This window comes from Mercenaria mercenaria, chromosome 9, assembly GCF_021730395.1.
Source record: "Mercenaria mercenaria strain notata chromosome 9, MADL_Memer_1, whole genome shotgun sequence".
Classification (NCBI taxonomy): Eukaryota; Metazoa; Mollusca; class Bivalvia; order Venerida; family Veneridae; genus Mercenaria; species Mercenaria mercenaria.
The window spans coordinates 78,948,394-78,962,276 of record NC_069369.1 but is presented as its reverse complement, the minus strand read 5'-3'; the positions used below and the strand labels follow the sequence as shown (position 1 = coordinate 78,962,276).

General features: G+C 35.2%; 1 protein-coding gene across 1 annotated transcript in view; it reads left to right on the top strand.

Moving 5' to 3' along the window:
• Positions 1-866: 866 nt before the first annotated feature.
• Positions 867-13,883, top strand: part of LOC123547547 (uncharacterized) — a 33,993-nt gene continuing 20,976 nt past the window's right edge. Inside the window, exons 1-5 of the mRNA XM_045334735.2 lie at positions 867-958; positions 1,624-1,806; positions 3,849-3,980; positions 6,272-6,412; positions 8,336-8,443. Of these exons, the coding sequence (XP_045190670.2) occupies positions 901-958; positions 1,624-1,806; positions 3,849-3,980; positions 6,272-6,412; positions 8,336-8,443 (622 nt within the window). The 5' untranslated portion in view covers positions 867-900. The remainder of the gene's footprint in view (positions 959-1,623; positions 1,807-3,848; positions 3,981-6,271; positions 6,413-8,335; positions 8,444-13,883) is intronic.

Below are 13,883 nucleotides of genomic sequence, written 5' to 3'. Positions count from 1 at the left end.
ACATATATGTAATCAAGATGTTATCATGATAACCAATTAGTTTCTGATGTAAAAAAGTACACTGTGATTACATGTAGTCAAATATGTTGGGCAACTAATATACGTGACAGCTTTAACGAATGTAATCGATTACATCTGGTTCCGATGACTGATTAGCCCAGGTCTGCAAATGAGAATATTAGTTACTTCAGCGAAGGTAATTGTCTATTTTGAAGCCAATAAAATTCTCCAAAAGATGTAGTCATTTTGTCACCACGGAATATTTTTTCCTTAAACGAGTCTCACATATTGCTACAAAATCTACATACTGCAAAATCACTGTATTAATGTAATAAATGACCTCTAATAGAAAACAACCATAACATTATTTTGGTGGCATTGTTCGGCTCATCAGTCATATTGAATGGTTACTTGTATCATGCATTTTCAAAATGAAGTTATATTTTAAAAAAACAAACATTTTCTTCGAAACAGGCTTACTTCGTGCACCAATACGGACTCTTATGTGACCAACGAAAACAATAAGACCGATTCATTTTGAATATTACAATGAATTAAATATTCAGCTGAATGTATAATATAAGATCACATGCTAGGGCGATTTCCTGTGATCACTTCATCTCAATAACTTAAGAGTTTTGATTAAGATGTAAAGATGTTAAGATGTCAAAAGCTTCCATGATGTCTACAAACGCACAAAAGGATCAAAATAGGAAACACATTAAATAAGCGCATGTGCGACGCAGTGGTCTGGGTGCATTGTATCATTTTCTGTCGCCCTGCAGTCTTACAACAGCTAATTAATGCTTTCAAGAAAGCAAACATGCAAAAATGAAATCAAACTTCTCACAAAGCATTCTTGATCTGAAGATTTGAGAGAATGGACTTCAAAGTGTAAAGATGGCAGAAAAACGATTTTATTTTATACTTCACTTCATTTTGTTACATATGGATGCAGGTAATATATATATAGTTTTAAAAGTGATGCTCGTCGGACATGTATATGACGCAGAGAGATGTCTGTATGTTCTGATGTTTTTAGTTGTTCAATTTCTGTGAGATAATATTTGATAAATTTAAACTCTGTTTAAAACAGTGAAAATATCATGATATAATATATAATATAAAGTATAACATGCTTTCAGTGAACTATTGGAATATGATAAAGTGAAATATTTCTTGTTGTTGTTTATTTGCCATTAAATATACCAAGTGCATTTTCACAGCGAAACCTATGAGTGCAATTTTCACCAACCAGTAAGAAATTTTTTTTATTATTTTTTTTTCATTTTTTAAATGAATGTATATATGTAACATTGTTATTTAAGAAATAAATCAAATTTCTTGTGTGATAAAACGGATATAAACCACACTGGGACTTCCTGCAAATCCATGAATGGCGCTAGCGATCCTTGGATGATTTTTTCACTCTGGCATTTTAAATAGCTTAGGAAAACGAAAGTACCATGGAACGGAGTACGCAAAATGCAAAGAATGGGCATTAAATGTTCTACTTGTAATACTGTGGTACAGCAAGAGGCTAACCGTTATTGTCAGCAATTGTATCGTAATTTTAAGTTTCTACTTACATTTAAGACTTAATCATGCTTGTATATGCTGTAGGACAGGCTGCTAATTCCATTGGTGATCCGGATTACGAAAGCCCATGGCGCCCACTGCGATCACAGAACCCGGGAAAAGCTAGTGCCGTGTTCAAGCATAAACTTGGGGAGGTGCCACTGTTGGTTGATGTACAAGTTAAATCGATTGAAGATCCAAATTTGGGCTTAAGTTTCCCCGCGATTGGTATGAGAACACTCATTCTACCTCATGACGTTAAATTTCTCTACTATTAAAATCTTTTTAAATGTCGAATAAGTATTTGACTACCTATCACCGATTCGCGGTGGACATATGACCTTATTTACGTTCCAGTGACAGACGTTGACGTCCAAATATCAAGCAAAGACTGGTCATGTGAGCATCAAGCAGTTATGAATTAAAAGAAAAACTCGCTATAGAGCTGAATATTGCTTGCCATGCACAGCCATGACTTAAAAGTATTGGATCGCACCTTTTTAATTCTGATACAAGATCATATGCTGGGCAAATCGCGCATCTTTTAGTGTATTATTCGTGGAAATACTTGTTATCTTAAAATGAATACGTTGAAGAGGAAAGAGTCGATACTGAGTACTATCCTTATTGTTATTCTATTTATTTTCTTTATTTCTTTTTGTTAAATTTACGACAGAACGTTCATGCAAAATCGCACATTAAATCACGCAAATGCCTGTTATATGTTTTATTTTACCTTAAAAACACGACTTATTTTACCATGACCTTATAATTATAGAGCATCGTACGATCAGACATTTCAAGATTTTCCTCCGCCTACCATTTAGTGAACTTTTGTTTAAAGACATGTCTTGTGCTATATATATAAAAGATCGGCAAAAATCTAATGGTGAATTTTCTTTGAGGGAAACAACAAAATCCAATCCCAATCTATCATAGATAGAGCATCGGTACAAGATTGCTTGTTACTGTGAATTTAATGAGGAAAGAAAAGACAAAACATGATCTAATTATTATTCGCTCGCCTGCTATGCCTGAAGTCTCTTCAAAATGTCATTACCGTTATTGCAGAAAAAATCACGGATTCGTGAGAAAACCTCCAACAGTTATTATTTCTCCACAAAAAAATGCAAAGATTCGTAAATGTATAGCCTCCACAAAATGTAACAAGTCGCAGAAAGGAGCAGAATGGAACAAAATTCATCCGATAGGGAAGGCGATTGATTAATTAATTATTATGTTACTTCTCTTAAGGTGTATGCTGGTTCGTGTATATTTTGGGTGAAAACATTATCCTTGGTAAAATATTTGGAGAAAGTGGATACTCCACTGAGACTAGGAACTTTTCATATCCTGCAAACTATGCGCATTTCTACTTCTGGGCTTGAAAAAGGCAGGCATAATTTATACTAGAGACGGTTAAGAGCAGAAACTTTATTTGTCAGTGAAGAAAAATATATAAAAATGCCCCGGAAAACTGCCAGAGCAAACAGACGATTGTTTTAAAAAATGTGGTAACCCGCAGAATTTCACAAAATGAAATCTGTTGATTAAGGTAGTGAAAAAAGTATTTGCACGTTGACGTATGGGAGAAATACAAAATGTGTGTAGAAATATGAGAAAATCAGAGAAAACAATTTGTGGGACTGTGTTAACCTGTGCTACAAGTAGCACAGACAGATTGCTTTTCCATTGCATTCAGAAACGTTGTTCACTAGAACATTTTCACCTATAAACAGGATATTTCCCTTTTCTAAAAGGTGTTTAGGTTAAAGTCTTTATATTTATGCAAAGCAATCTTAAATCCTTTCATGGATCACAAAGTAATGGACTAGACACATGTGAACGGACGAAAAGACCGAATCAGAAATACTAAACGACGGAAGGAAAGTGCAATCTTATATACCCCGAATCTGGTTTCAAACCAGCAGCGGGCTAATAAAGTTGTATATTTGCTAGTAACTTCATCATGTTTCACAAAAAATCTCTTAAATTGATTAATTTTCTCAGATTGAGAACTGAAAAGACACATGTATGTTAACACTATATAACTGCTTTTGGTTACTTTTTGATTGGAGCTATGATCTGGTTTCTTTTTTATTTAAATGTTCTTGAAAATGCATCTGTAATTATATCTGTAACTGAAGTTCTTTCAGGGTTTGGTTGGTTTCTGACTCGGAATAAGATTTTCTCATAATATACAAAGAGGTATTTAAGAGACCATTGTGTTAAGCCCTACCCTAAAGTTACTGTTCAATAATGTGTTTAAGGAGGCTGTCCACGCGATGACGATATTGAAGAACAATATGGCGGTGTGATCTATATCTATAATGATGAAGAAATCATCGTATCGGCACCAATCATGAAGAATGAATATGACGGAGGAATGGCTCTTTATACGGGTTAGTACTGGTCTGTTTGTCTGTCTGTCTGTCTGAGCGTTCTGTTCTGGTATTTTCTGTTCTAGTCATGTCTGTCTGTCTGTCTGTCTGTCTGTCTGTCTTTGTTTGTCTGTCTAAAATTGGTTTATGCAGCATTTAGATATTTTTCAGTTCTTTCACGGTGATCCGACCTACTGTTTGATCTACTAGGGCTGGTATTCATAAAGCTCCTAAGGGAAAATTTTCCCTAAGGGACTAACTAAGGGGAAAGTTCCGAAGCATTTTGTGGACAATCGTTGAGATAGTTGGAATTCTAACAACATTGTCACATAGAGTCTGGCATTGTAATGAAGATTATCAATAAATCTTATAAAGTCTACACTTTTCTTTTGTGCTATGTTGTTTGGGAAATTTTACAAAGTTAAGGATTTTCCTAACTTTTCTCCTTAGGAGCTTTATGAATACGGGCCCAGATCTGTAACAGGGATTTTCGTGAATTGCAGCTTCGTTTTTCAAGGCCCAGACATGAGCTGTATACCAGTATGTCTCTTTGGTTGATAGAAGGACCTTTTAGTGTTTTAAGATTTTTTTTGTAAATAACTGTACTATAACAAAATGTTTTCTCTGTGGACAGTTCTTGCCCATTTTATTTATTTTACACTGAAAAGTTGTTTTACGCTAACTATAAGATATACGTGTATTATTTTTTATAACAGTCAATCAACATACTAGTGTATAAAGTCACAACTGAAATTTTTTAACTTTCAGTGAATGAAATAAATAAAGGAATCAATATATTTTGAACATTTGAAAAGTTTTTGTTACCTCCAGCAGAGTGTTTTAGAATGATATAAACAATGAATTGTATTGTATTAAATTTTAAGAAGAATCAATGGAACACCTTGCTAAGGAAAAGGTATATCAAACAGTACTGTTAACACTTATTCCCTACAAGTAGTAACTTCTCAGATTAAGAACGAACAACTTGTTATCTCAAGACATAGCGTCAAGGAAACCATTCCCGTTGTCCGGTGATCGAATTTTTGATGTATGGATGTTTCTCTTGTTGCTCTGTCTTCTGAAAAGGCATTGAGTACATACGTTTTTGTTTCTAAAGGTTTGCTTTTTATATATTTATACACGAGCATTTTTATGTTTTACATGCCAAGCCTTTTTGTTTCCATTACGTGTGTTAAAGATTCACCTGGAGGGGTTTACTTTTATTTACACTGTCCCGTGTCTTTGGAACATGGTGGGGGTAAGAGTTAGGTTGGGTGAGCACCATAAACCGGTTTAAGCTCCCCAGTGGTGTTTTTGCCACTGACCGTTGTCCCACTGTATTCCTTTGTTCGTTTTGTCCTCATGTGTTGGCTTTGTGTGTGAGTGTGCGTGTATGTGCATGTGTGTGTAGTGTGCACGTCTGCGTGCTGTGGGTTTCGTGTTGGGGAGGCTGTGTTTTTGGTACGTGGTATTTCCTGTTTGATATTTGTCTTTGTTTTAAGTGGCCTTTGATTTGTATCATATATATTGCACTTTTCTTTCAAGCGAAATAATTGTTTTAGTTTATAATAACAAGAAAAACCACAGCATGTAATCGAAATACTATAATACATTTAGGTTGTATAACCACATACAGTTGAAAATTTATATCTCGAACTCGCATATCTCAAATTCCGGCTATCTCGAAAACATTTTAAGTCCCGTCCCGAAAACACGTGCATAAAATATTATTTTGAGTCGAAATTCGGTTATCTCGAAGTAATACGCTTTATCCAGTGGGCTTTGAGATACCGAGTTCCAACTGTATTTTGATGTCGGGCCGTTCAGCGTTTGTCTGAATCTGACAAAGCATGTAAATACTGATCATTTAAGAGCAAATAAGCCTCAAACTTATTGGCATTTGCTTTTTAGTAAGAGCTGTCAATACATGACGAAAGTTTAATCCTAAAATGAAGCCTGCTGTCTCGAGTCAGATGGTCTCTGCTTGTAGGTAGTCTTCAACACAGGTTTGACTATGTTGTCGAGCTTAATCCAATTTTCAACAATTTCGTTTTAATCATATCGTGGAAGTGGTCAGGAACATAATCCCTTCGTTTACCGCAGACTTTTGTACAAGTACATATAAACGGAAGAGAGTTTTTGGTTCGAATATCAATTGCTCCGCCAAACACAATTTGAGTTCCAAGGTTTAGGGATCGGTCTCATTATTCCAAATGGTCATTGGTTAATTTCAAAACACTCTCTAAAGTGAGTCCGTAACAAAATATGTTATAGTTAACATTTTGCTTATTGCACTATAATTCTTTTTATAGCAAACAATGACTATTTTGCCGGTCCAAACAACCAGTCTAGCCACGATGTACATGTAAAAACTCGTGCATGGAAAGCTGCTTCTTTGCCAGCAGCAGATTTCAACAAACTGGGTATCTTTGTTCAAGCGGGATCAACAGATGGTAATTATTTCTTCTTTCAATTTCTTACCTTGCTTAAAATTGACGTGTTTATAGAAATATAAATTGCTAACTTCCGCCTGCATATGTAGACTTTCCTCGGGTTCAGCTGAAAAGCTCTAGGGAAAGGTGGGAATCCCCAATCACCGTCTTGGCCTTATCAATAATAAGGGAATAAGGTCAGTAATTCGATCGAAAATGTGATTCCGTGGTGTAGCGAAAGAAGTCCGTAATAAATAGATTCTAATTTTCCCATTTTCTGCGTAAATTCGTGTAGAACGAGTGCTTTAATCACACTTTTTCGCTACAAGAATACATTCTGCATGAAATAAGACGGTTTTCATGTTCATACAACCCACATGGCAAGTTTTGCGGATCGAAACCGGAAGTAGGTGTTTATTGCGCGGAGGAGAGCAAATATGCGCCATTTTTAAGGTAGCAGACCACAACTGACTGGCAGTTCACTAGGAACTATTCAACCCCCTATTTTCTTTTCATTTTTTCGTTAATTTGTGATAGAACTTTCATGAAAAATTGGTGTATAGAAAAGTGATGTTCTCTAAAGATACGTAAAGACGACATGAAGTTTTTATATGAAACAAAGAAGGATTTGAATTACTGACCTTTAACCTAAAGGTGTTTGTCCTTACACATGCTGCAGGGTCATTATAAGCCTCAAAGCACAAGCTCTTCTTGTTGGACCCAACTCCGGAAATAAAACGAAAGTGTATACAAGTAGTCCAACACATAAATAAAACAGAAGTATCTACAAATGTACAAACAGTCAATGCTATACTAGGATAGCTATCCCGCCTGTTAATTACGTTGATCATGCGAATGTTCAACATAACCGAGACTGAAAGATCTGTAAAATTCATATACTGGTATACCATTGAACAGTCACGCAAAAAGGAAACGACATTCATTTAGAAAGAATCTCTTTGGGTTTATATACTGGACCAAAGCGAGCTAACCCGCCATTTGCTGTTTTGCATATAGTTTAAAATTACTGAAAGTACATTTCTTAAATTAAGGGGACAGTTAGACAGTTAGACAGTTAGACATATCGAAATTTCAATGGTATGAAATTACGCAAAAATATAATTTTATTAATTTTACTACCAAAGCCCGTAAAAATACACAGGAAAGATGCGTTTTTCGAAAATGAATATACAGTTTACATAAATACGGAAGTGTATATTTTGATCTTTTACTAGGAAATGTTTAAATTTCACATGCATTACGATAGGGCGTGTCAGCGCCATTATTCTGTTTTTGTTTCATTTTCTTCCCTCATAACGTTTGTCGCTAGTTTGTAAATTCCAGATGTTTTAGTGTATTTTTGTGACTTTTCAAGGATGGGTTAAAGTCGTAAAATGAGCGAATTTATATGATTTGATTTTGTAGAAATTGTGAAGACTTATCAACAACATATTATTCTAAGCGTAGACTTAATTGCAAAATTGTACGTTTAGTAATCTATAAATTACAGGCCAAAGAACTACTGGCAAGTTAGCTGTTTTGTTCAGTACATATTTCTATTTGCCTGCTCACAAAGAAAGCAAGGTAAAAATGTTTCCATGGGATCTGAAAGCTTGTCTTCTGTCTTTTTCGTTCTAAAAGGCGGGTATGAAAAAACAACGCAGTATGCGAAAGCATTTCTGTCATTGTGCTATGTGTTTCCAAACTATAACTAGATAATTGCGCTCATAGGGACTCGACTTGTGCCTCGGTCCAGACCCTACCTTAGAAAAAAATTTAATTTCTTAGTAGCGTCTGGATCGAAACATAAAAGTCCCTGCGATTGTGTTCAGTTGAATTGTCTTCTTTTTATATCTTTTTGTTACGTTGAGGGAAATTGTTTTTCTGTCTGTTAGATATTTTTCAATAAAAATATTTAAAACATGATCAATGAAATTATTACAGCCAACAGGGTGTACATAGAGGAGACACATGGTTTTGGTGAATATCCTGGTTTAGTGAGAGTAAGGACAGAGTTGTTGAATAAAGTTGGATACTTCTCCGACGCAGTAGGTAAAGTACGAATCATGAACATTTATGTTAAACGTTTGCAAGTAAGGCAACTACTGAAGATACAATATGCTGACATGGGTAAAATCACCGGAAAGAAAAAACAGTCTGGTGTGCAAGAAAACGTTTTCGGTTATATAACGCATGCTGGAAAACCTATCTGATACCCCATGCCAGATGGCTTTCGTTATATTAATGACAACTCGAGATTCGTGCACAGATTTTACAGTATTCATATCAAATACAATGAAAATCAAATACCTTGATAGTTGCTCTCCATTCCTTTTCGTATATTTCTCAATTCAAAATAAGCTTTTATAAACAGAACGCTATGTTACACACCCTATTACCTGATGTCCACCACGCCGAGGGATGCGGCTGCCACAGAGGTCAGAAATCAATAACGATGAGTAGTGGTGTTAGTTTTTTTAGCTGTATTTTTTCATTTTGACTTTCCATGAAAATATTCTGGTGCAAGCATACGTGTAAATGCCTTAACATATTATATAATTAATCCTGGTGGCCAACATTGCGAAATAAAGAAGTATTCAGCTGTTTAAATTGGACGTTTATTAAAATTGCTGCGAAAATCATATTCAACGGCCCAATTCGAAGTGTTTACAAAATATTTTGATCGAATTTACCTCTCACGTCAAACGATCAATCATCTGGGGATAATCCTGGCAAGTTTCAAGTTTGTCCGTACGTCTACACCGACGTTATGACCCTCCAAAGGGACCCGGGTACAGTCACGTATGATAAACTTTACCGCAGAGGGCATTTTTAAATGATGCCCATCCCACCGAGGAGTCAAAATATAGGATACCGTTTACGGCAGAGGGAAATTTGGTGTACAAACGTCTTTTTTGGCTGTTTGTTTCGCTTTTAAGTCTTGGGAGGTCATGGAATCATTTGCAGTATGCATTGTTTATATACTTATGTTTTATAAGGGGCGATTTTCAATGGCAAACACCGCTGTAATCAGTTTAGATTGTATTTCTATCTCCGACACTGCATACTATCTGCTACATGTATAGATTGGTTCTGCTGCTGACTGTAAACGTTCATTTTGTAAATTCATTTTTGTTTCAATTTCTTTTATGATGAAATATACAGAAATAATGATATCTTAAGTCCTGATACGTGCGTTCTTGCAGGATTCAGTGTTGAAGTTACGGTTAATATTAGATATTAAATCGTTTGGCATTTGTTATATACAGCTTTCATTTAAATACACATCAGATCATATAGTTAAACACAGTTTGTCGAGTAGTATATTTAAGCATATATATTTGAAATGCATGAGAATTGTTTAAAAAAAGCAAAGACACTGATTTGCAACTTACGCTAGAGTGATTGACCATTTAAGTACATGGAACTGGAATACGACGAAAACATTTGGAATGCTGGATATAGGACAGAAAACATATACCGACGTGATTCCAAATGAAGGTGAAATATTCATTTCTAGTGACCAGCGTGTGGTAATGTATCGAAGTTACAGGGCAAAATATCAAAACTGAATACATCTTTAAAGTTTTCAAGAGAGATCGATCAGAATGAAATCTTCATTTCAGATAGTAACTCGGTAATATCAGATGGTTTAGTTATTTCCATTGCATTTTGATAGATCTCTCTTGACATGACAATTAACTAAATGGTCAATCACTCCAGTGTTAACTTCAAAATCATTGTTACAGTAATAGCACGTGTATGCCTTCATCTTTGGTTCTGAACCTGAATACAAAATAAATTGTTTAGAACATTTCTTTAAACGATTAATGAATAACAGCTTTATTTAGAACCGATCACTTGACTCATGTCACTGACAAATATATTTAATTTTCTAGCCTAACGGATCTTTTATGTAGAACTATGTTACGATCAGTAGCCTCGAGCTCTCAGTATAAAAGCTTGATAATGCAAAATAATTTGATATTTAATATTAACCTATATTCAATTAACACTGAATCCAGCAAAAACGCAAGTACCGGGACTTAGGATTTCATTGCTGGCAGCAAATGTCTGTATATTATGATAAAAAAGAAACAAAAATGATTTTATAAAACGAAGACTTTCAGTGGCAAAACAACTCTATACATTGTACAGTATCAGATTGTATGCATATATATACTGATTGCATTTAATATAAACCGTAAATTCAACACTGAATCGAGCAAGAATGCAAGTACCGATACCATCAGGACTTGAGATATCATTATTTCTGTATATTTCATGAGAAAAGAAATTGAAACAAAATTGAGTTTACGAAACGAAGACTTATAGTAGCAAAACAACGTCGGAGATAGAATGAAGTTCAATCTAGACTGATTACCACCATGTTTCAGCGGTGTTCGCCATTGAAAATCGCCAATTATTAAACACAAGTATAAACAATGCATACTGCAAATAATTCCATGACCTCCCAGGACTCAAAAGCAAAACAAACACACAAAATAGACATTTTTACACAAAATTTCCCTCTGTCGTAAACGATATCCTATATTTTGACTCCTCGGTGGGATGGGCATCATTTAAAAATGCCCTCTGCGGTAAAGTTTATCATACGTGACTGTACCCGGGTCCCTTTGGAGGGTCATAACGTCGGTGTAGACGTACGGACAGACTTGAAACTTGCCAGGACTATCCCCAGATGATTGATCGTTTGACGTGTGAGGTAAACCCGATAAAATTATTTTGTAAACACTTCGAATTGGGCCGTAGAATATGATTTTCGTATCAATTTTAATAAACGTCCAATTTAAATAGCTGAATACTTCTTTATTTCGCAAAGTTGGTGACCAGGATTAATCATATAATATGTTTAGGCATTTACACATATGCCTGCACCAGAATATCTTCATGGAAAGTCGAAATGAAAAAATACAGCTCAAAAAACCAACACCACTATTCACCGTTATTGATTTCCTACCTCTGTGGCAGCCGCATCCCTCGGCGTGGTGGACATCAGGTAATAGGGTGTGTGTTACAATTTGTAAAATTAAACCGGAACTTTGTTGCTGGGCGTCACTGAAACGTCAGTCATGAATTCACTTCTGCTTACGGACGTTAACTTCTCGCGTTTTATGTAAGTATGCTACTGTAAAAAAGAATGCTACAAAGGAAGTATGTCATTTAACTTTATTTATTCTATAATTTGTAAAATACGGTATGCAAGTAAAGAAAAATAACCTACCACTCAAGGCTTTCATCCATTTAGAAATTACAATATTACTTGGCATAAATGTTCCCAATTATGGGACAATGTATGATGCGCAACACCCACAACCCTAGCTTAAAGATCAAGGTCACAATTGGAGGTCAAAGGTCAACAGGGCTTTTTCCTTGTCCAGTCCATAATTCTGCCATCCTTGAACGGATATTCATATTACTTGGCACAGATGTTCCCCATGATGAGACGACATGTCATGCGCAAAACCCTGACCCCTAGCTCAAAGGTCAAGGTCACAATTGGAGGTCAAAGGTCAATAAGCTTCTTTTCCTGTCCTGTCTAGAATTCTGTCATCAATCAAGGGATTACAATATTACTTGGCATAAATGCTCCCCTGCAAAACCCGGGCCCTTGGCTAAAAGGTCACGGTCACAGAGGTCAAAGGTCAAATTGAAGAATGACTTTGTCCCGAGCATGTCTTCTTCATGCATGGAGGGATTTTAATTTAACTTGGCACAAATGTTCACCACCATGAGTCACCCTTGTTTTTAGAATTACTTCCCTTTGTTTTACTATAAATAGCTTATATTGTAACTTTTTATTACTGGTCGTAAGGAAAAACCGAGACCACTTTCCTGTGGTACAACATGCATGTTACATCCAATTTTTAGGTGTATTTTGAGCTATCTCTATCTGACAAAAAGTTTTATGTGGACTTATATTATATAGATTTTTTTGGTTTTGTTTTTTAAGGATTAACTTCCCTTTGTTGTTACTATGAATAACTTATATTATAACTTTTCATAACTGACAAAAAAATCCATATGATAATACAGGTGCTAGTGTAAAGAAATTTGTTATGATGCGCATATATTGTGACATTCTAACACGCTTGTTTATATTTATAAATGTTATGAAACAATCAACAACTGTAGGTTTTTGTATATGCAAATTTTAATCAAAGACATATTGATTATATAGTACACTATTGTTTATACATCTTTGACAGATATCAGTTCATTATGTTATTCTGCAGTAGATAAAATTAGGTGCCTTCCAGTAGGGGACTTTGTATTACCTGGCAATACTTCATCATACATTCACTTGTTAGTTCAACTTCTTTGTTATTTTTTTTTTCTTTTTTTTTTCTTTTAAATACTTTTTAGATGTGTTGGAATTATTGAAAATAGTGATAGAATTATATAATAAGGTTATTATAACAGAAGCTTGATCTGGGATGCTGTATTCGGCTCGAGTGAATTTTGCCACATCAGATCCGTCCTTGCAAAGCCCATGAGAGCCGAACAAGGCCGTCGCTGACCCCGCACCCCTCCCCCTTAAGAGAAGAGGGGAAATCCCCACTCTCGTGCTTTCATCCCCCCCCCCCACCACCCACCTGCCTTCGCACTCGCGGTCCCACGACCGAGCCACTTTGTCGAAGCCGGCGACGGCCCTGCCGAATAGAAAATCCCACATCAAGTTATTACTGTTGCAATGATGCAATGACCCTTTTATTATAAAAATCCCCACCTTTTTGTTTTTTTTTATTTGTGAAGGATCGAAATCTTAATTGTTTGTTGATATTAAAAAGAAATGAATGATGGTTTTATGTGTGCTATTTACATAACTGTGCCAGGTCATGCATATTCTATGAAAGTAGTCCGGCAACATATAATACAAAAGGTACAATACGGTTTTTTTCAGCCTGTTCATATTTACATATATAATCCGAATTTTGGACTGAATTTATATAAGCAAATATATCTCTTAACAATCTACGTGTGTGGGAAAGTACATGTCTGTATAACTTTATCACGTTTTCATATTGATTTGTGTACTGTAATAAAATTATGATTAGCAAAAAAAATATGAAAGCAATATCATGATTTTCAGCTGGGAACACCTTCATTAAAATCTGCACTATTGAACAAATGTCATCAAAATAGTCATTTCCAACAGTCTTTCATTATAAATCTTTCGAAAGGTCTGAATTCTTCAAATCAGTCGATAAGAAACAAGCAACTTGATCTTTTAATTTGCTGAATTTTCTAAGAATATTCTGAAGTCATAAGCAATCATGAATTAGTCAAATTCTTCATTGTGGAAAAAAGATTTGATCGGGATGTGCAAAACTGCCCTAACTTGATGACAACGATGTGATGGCATACGTTTTAGAGTAATAAAGTCATATTAATAAAACTGTAAATTGAACTGGAAAGTTGGGTTGTTGTATCTTTCAATTATTTATTATGACACATTATGAAACCTATC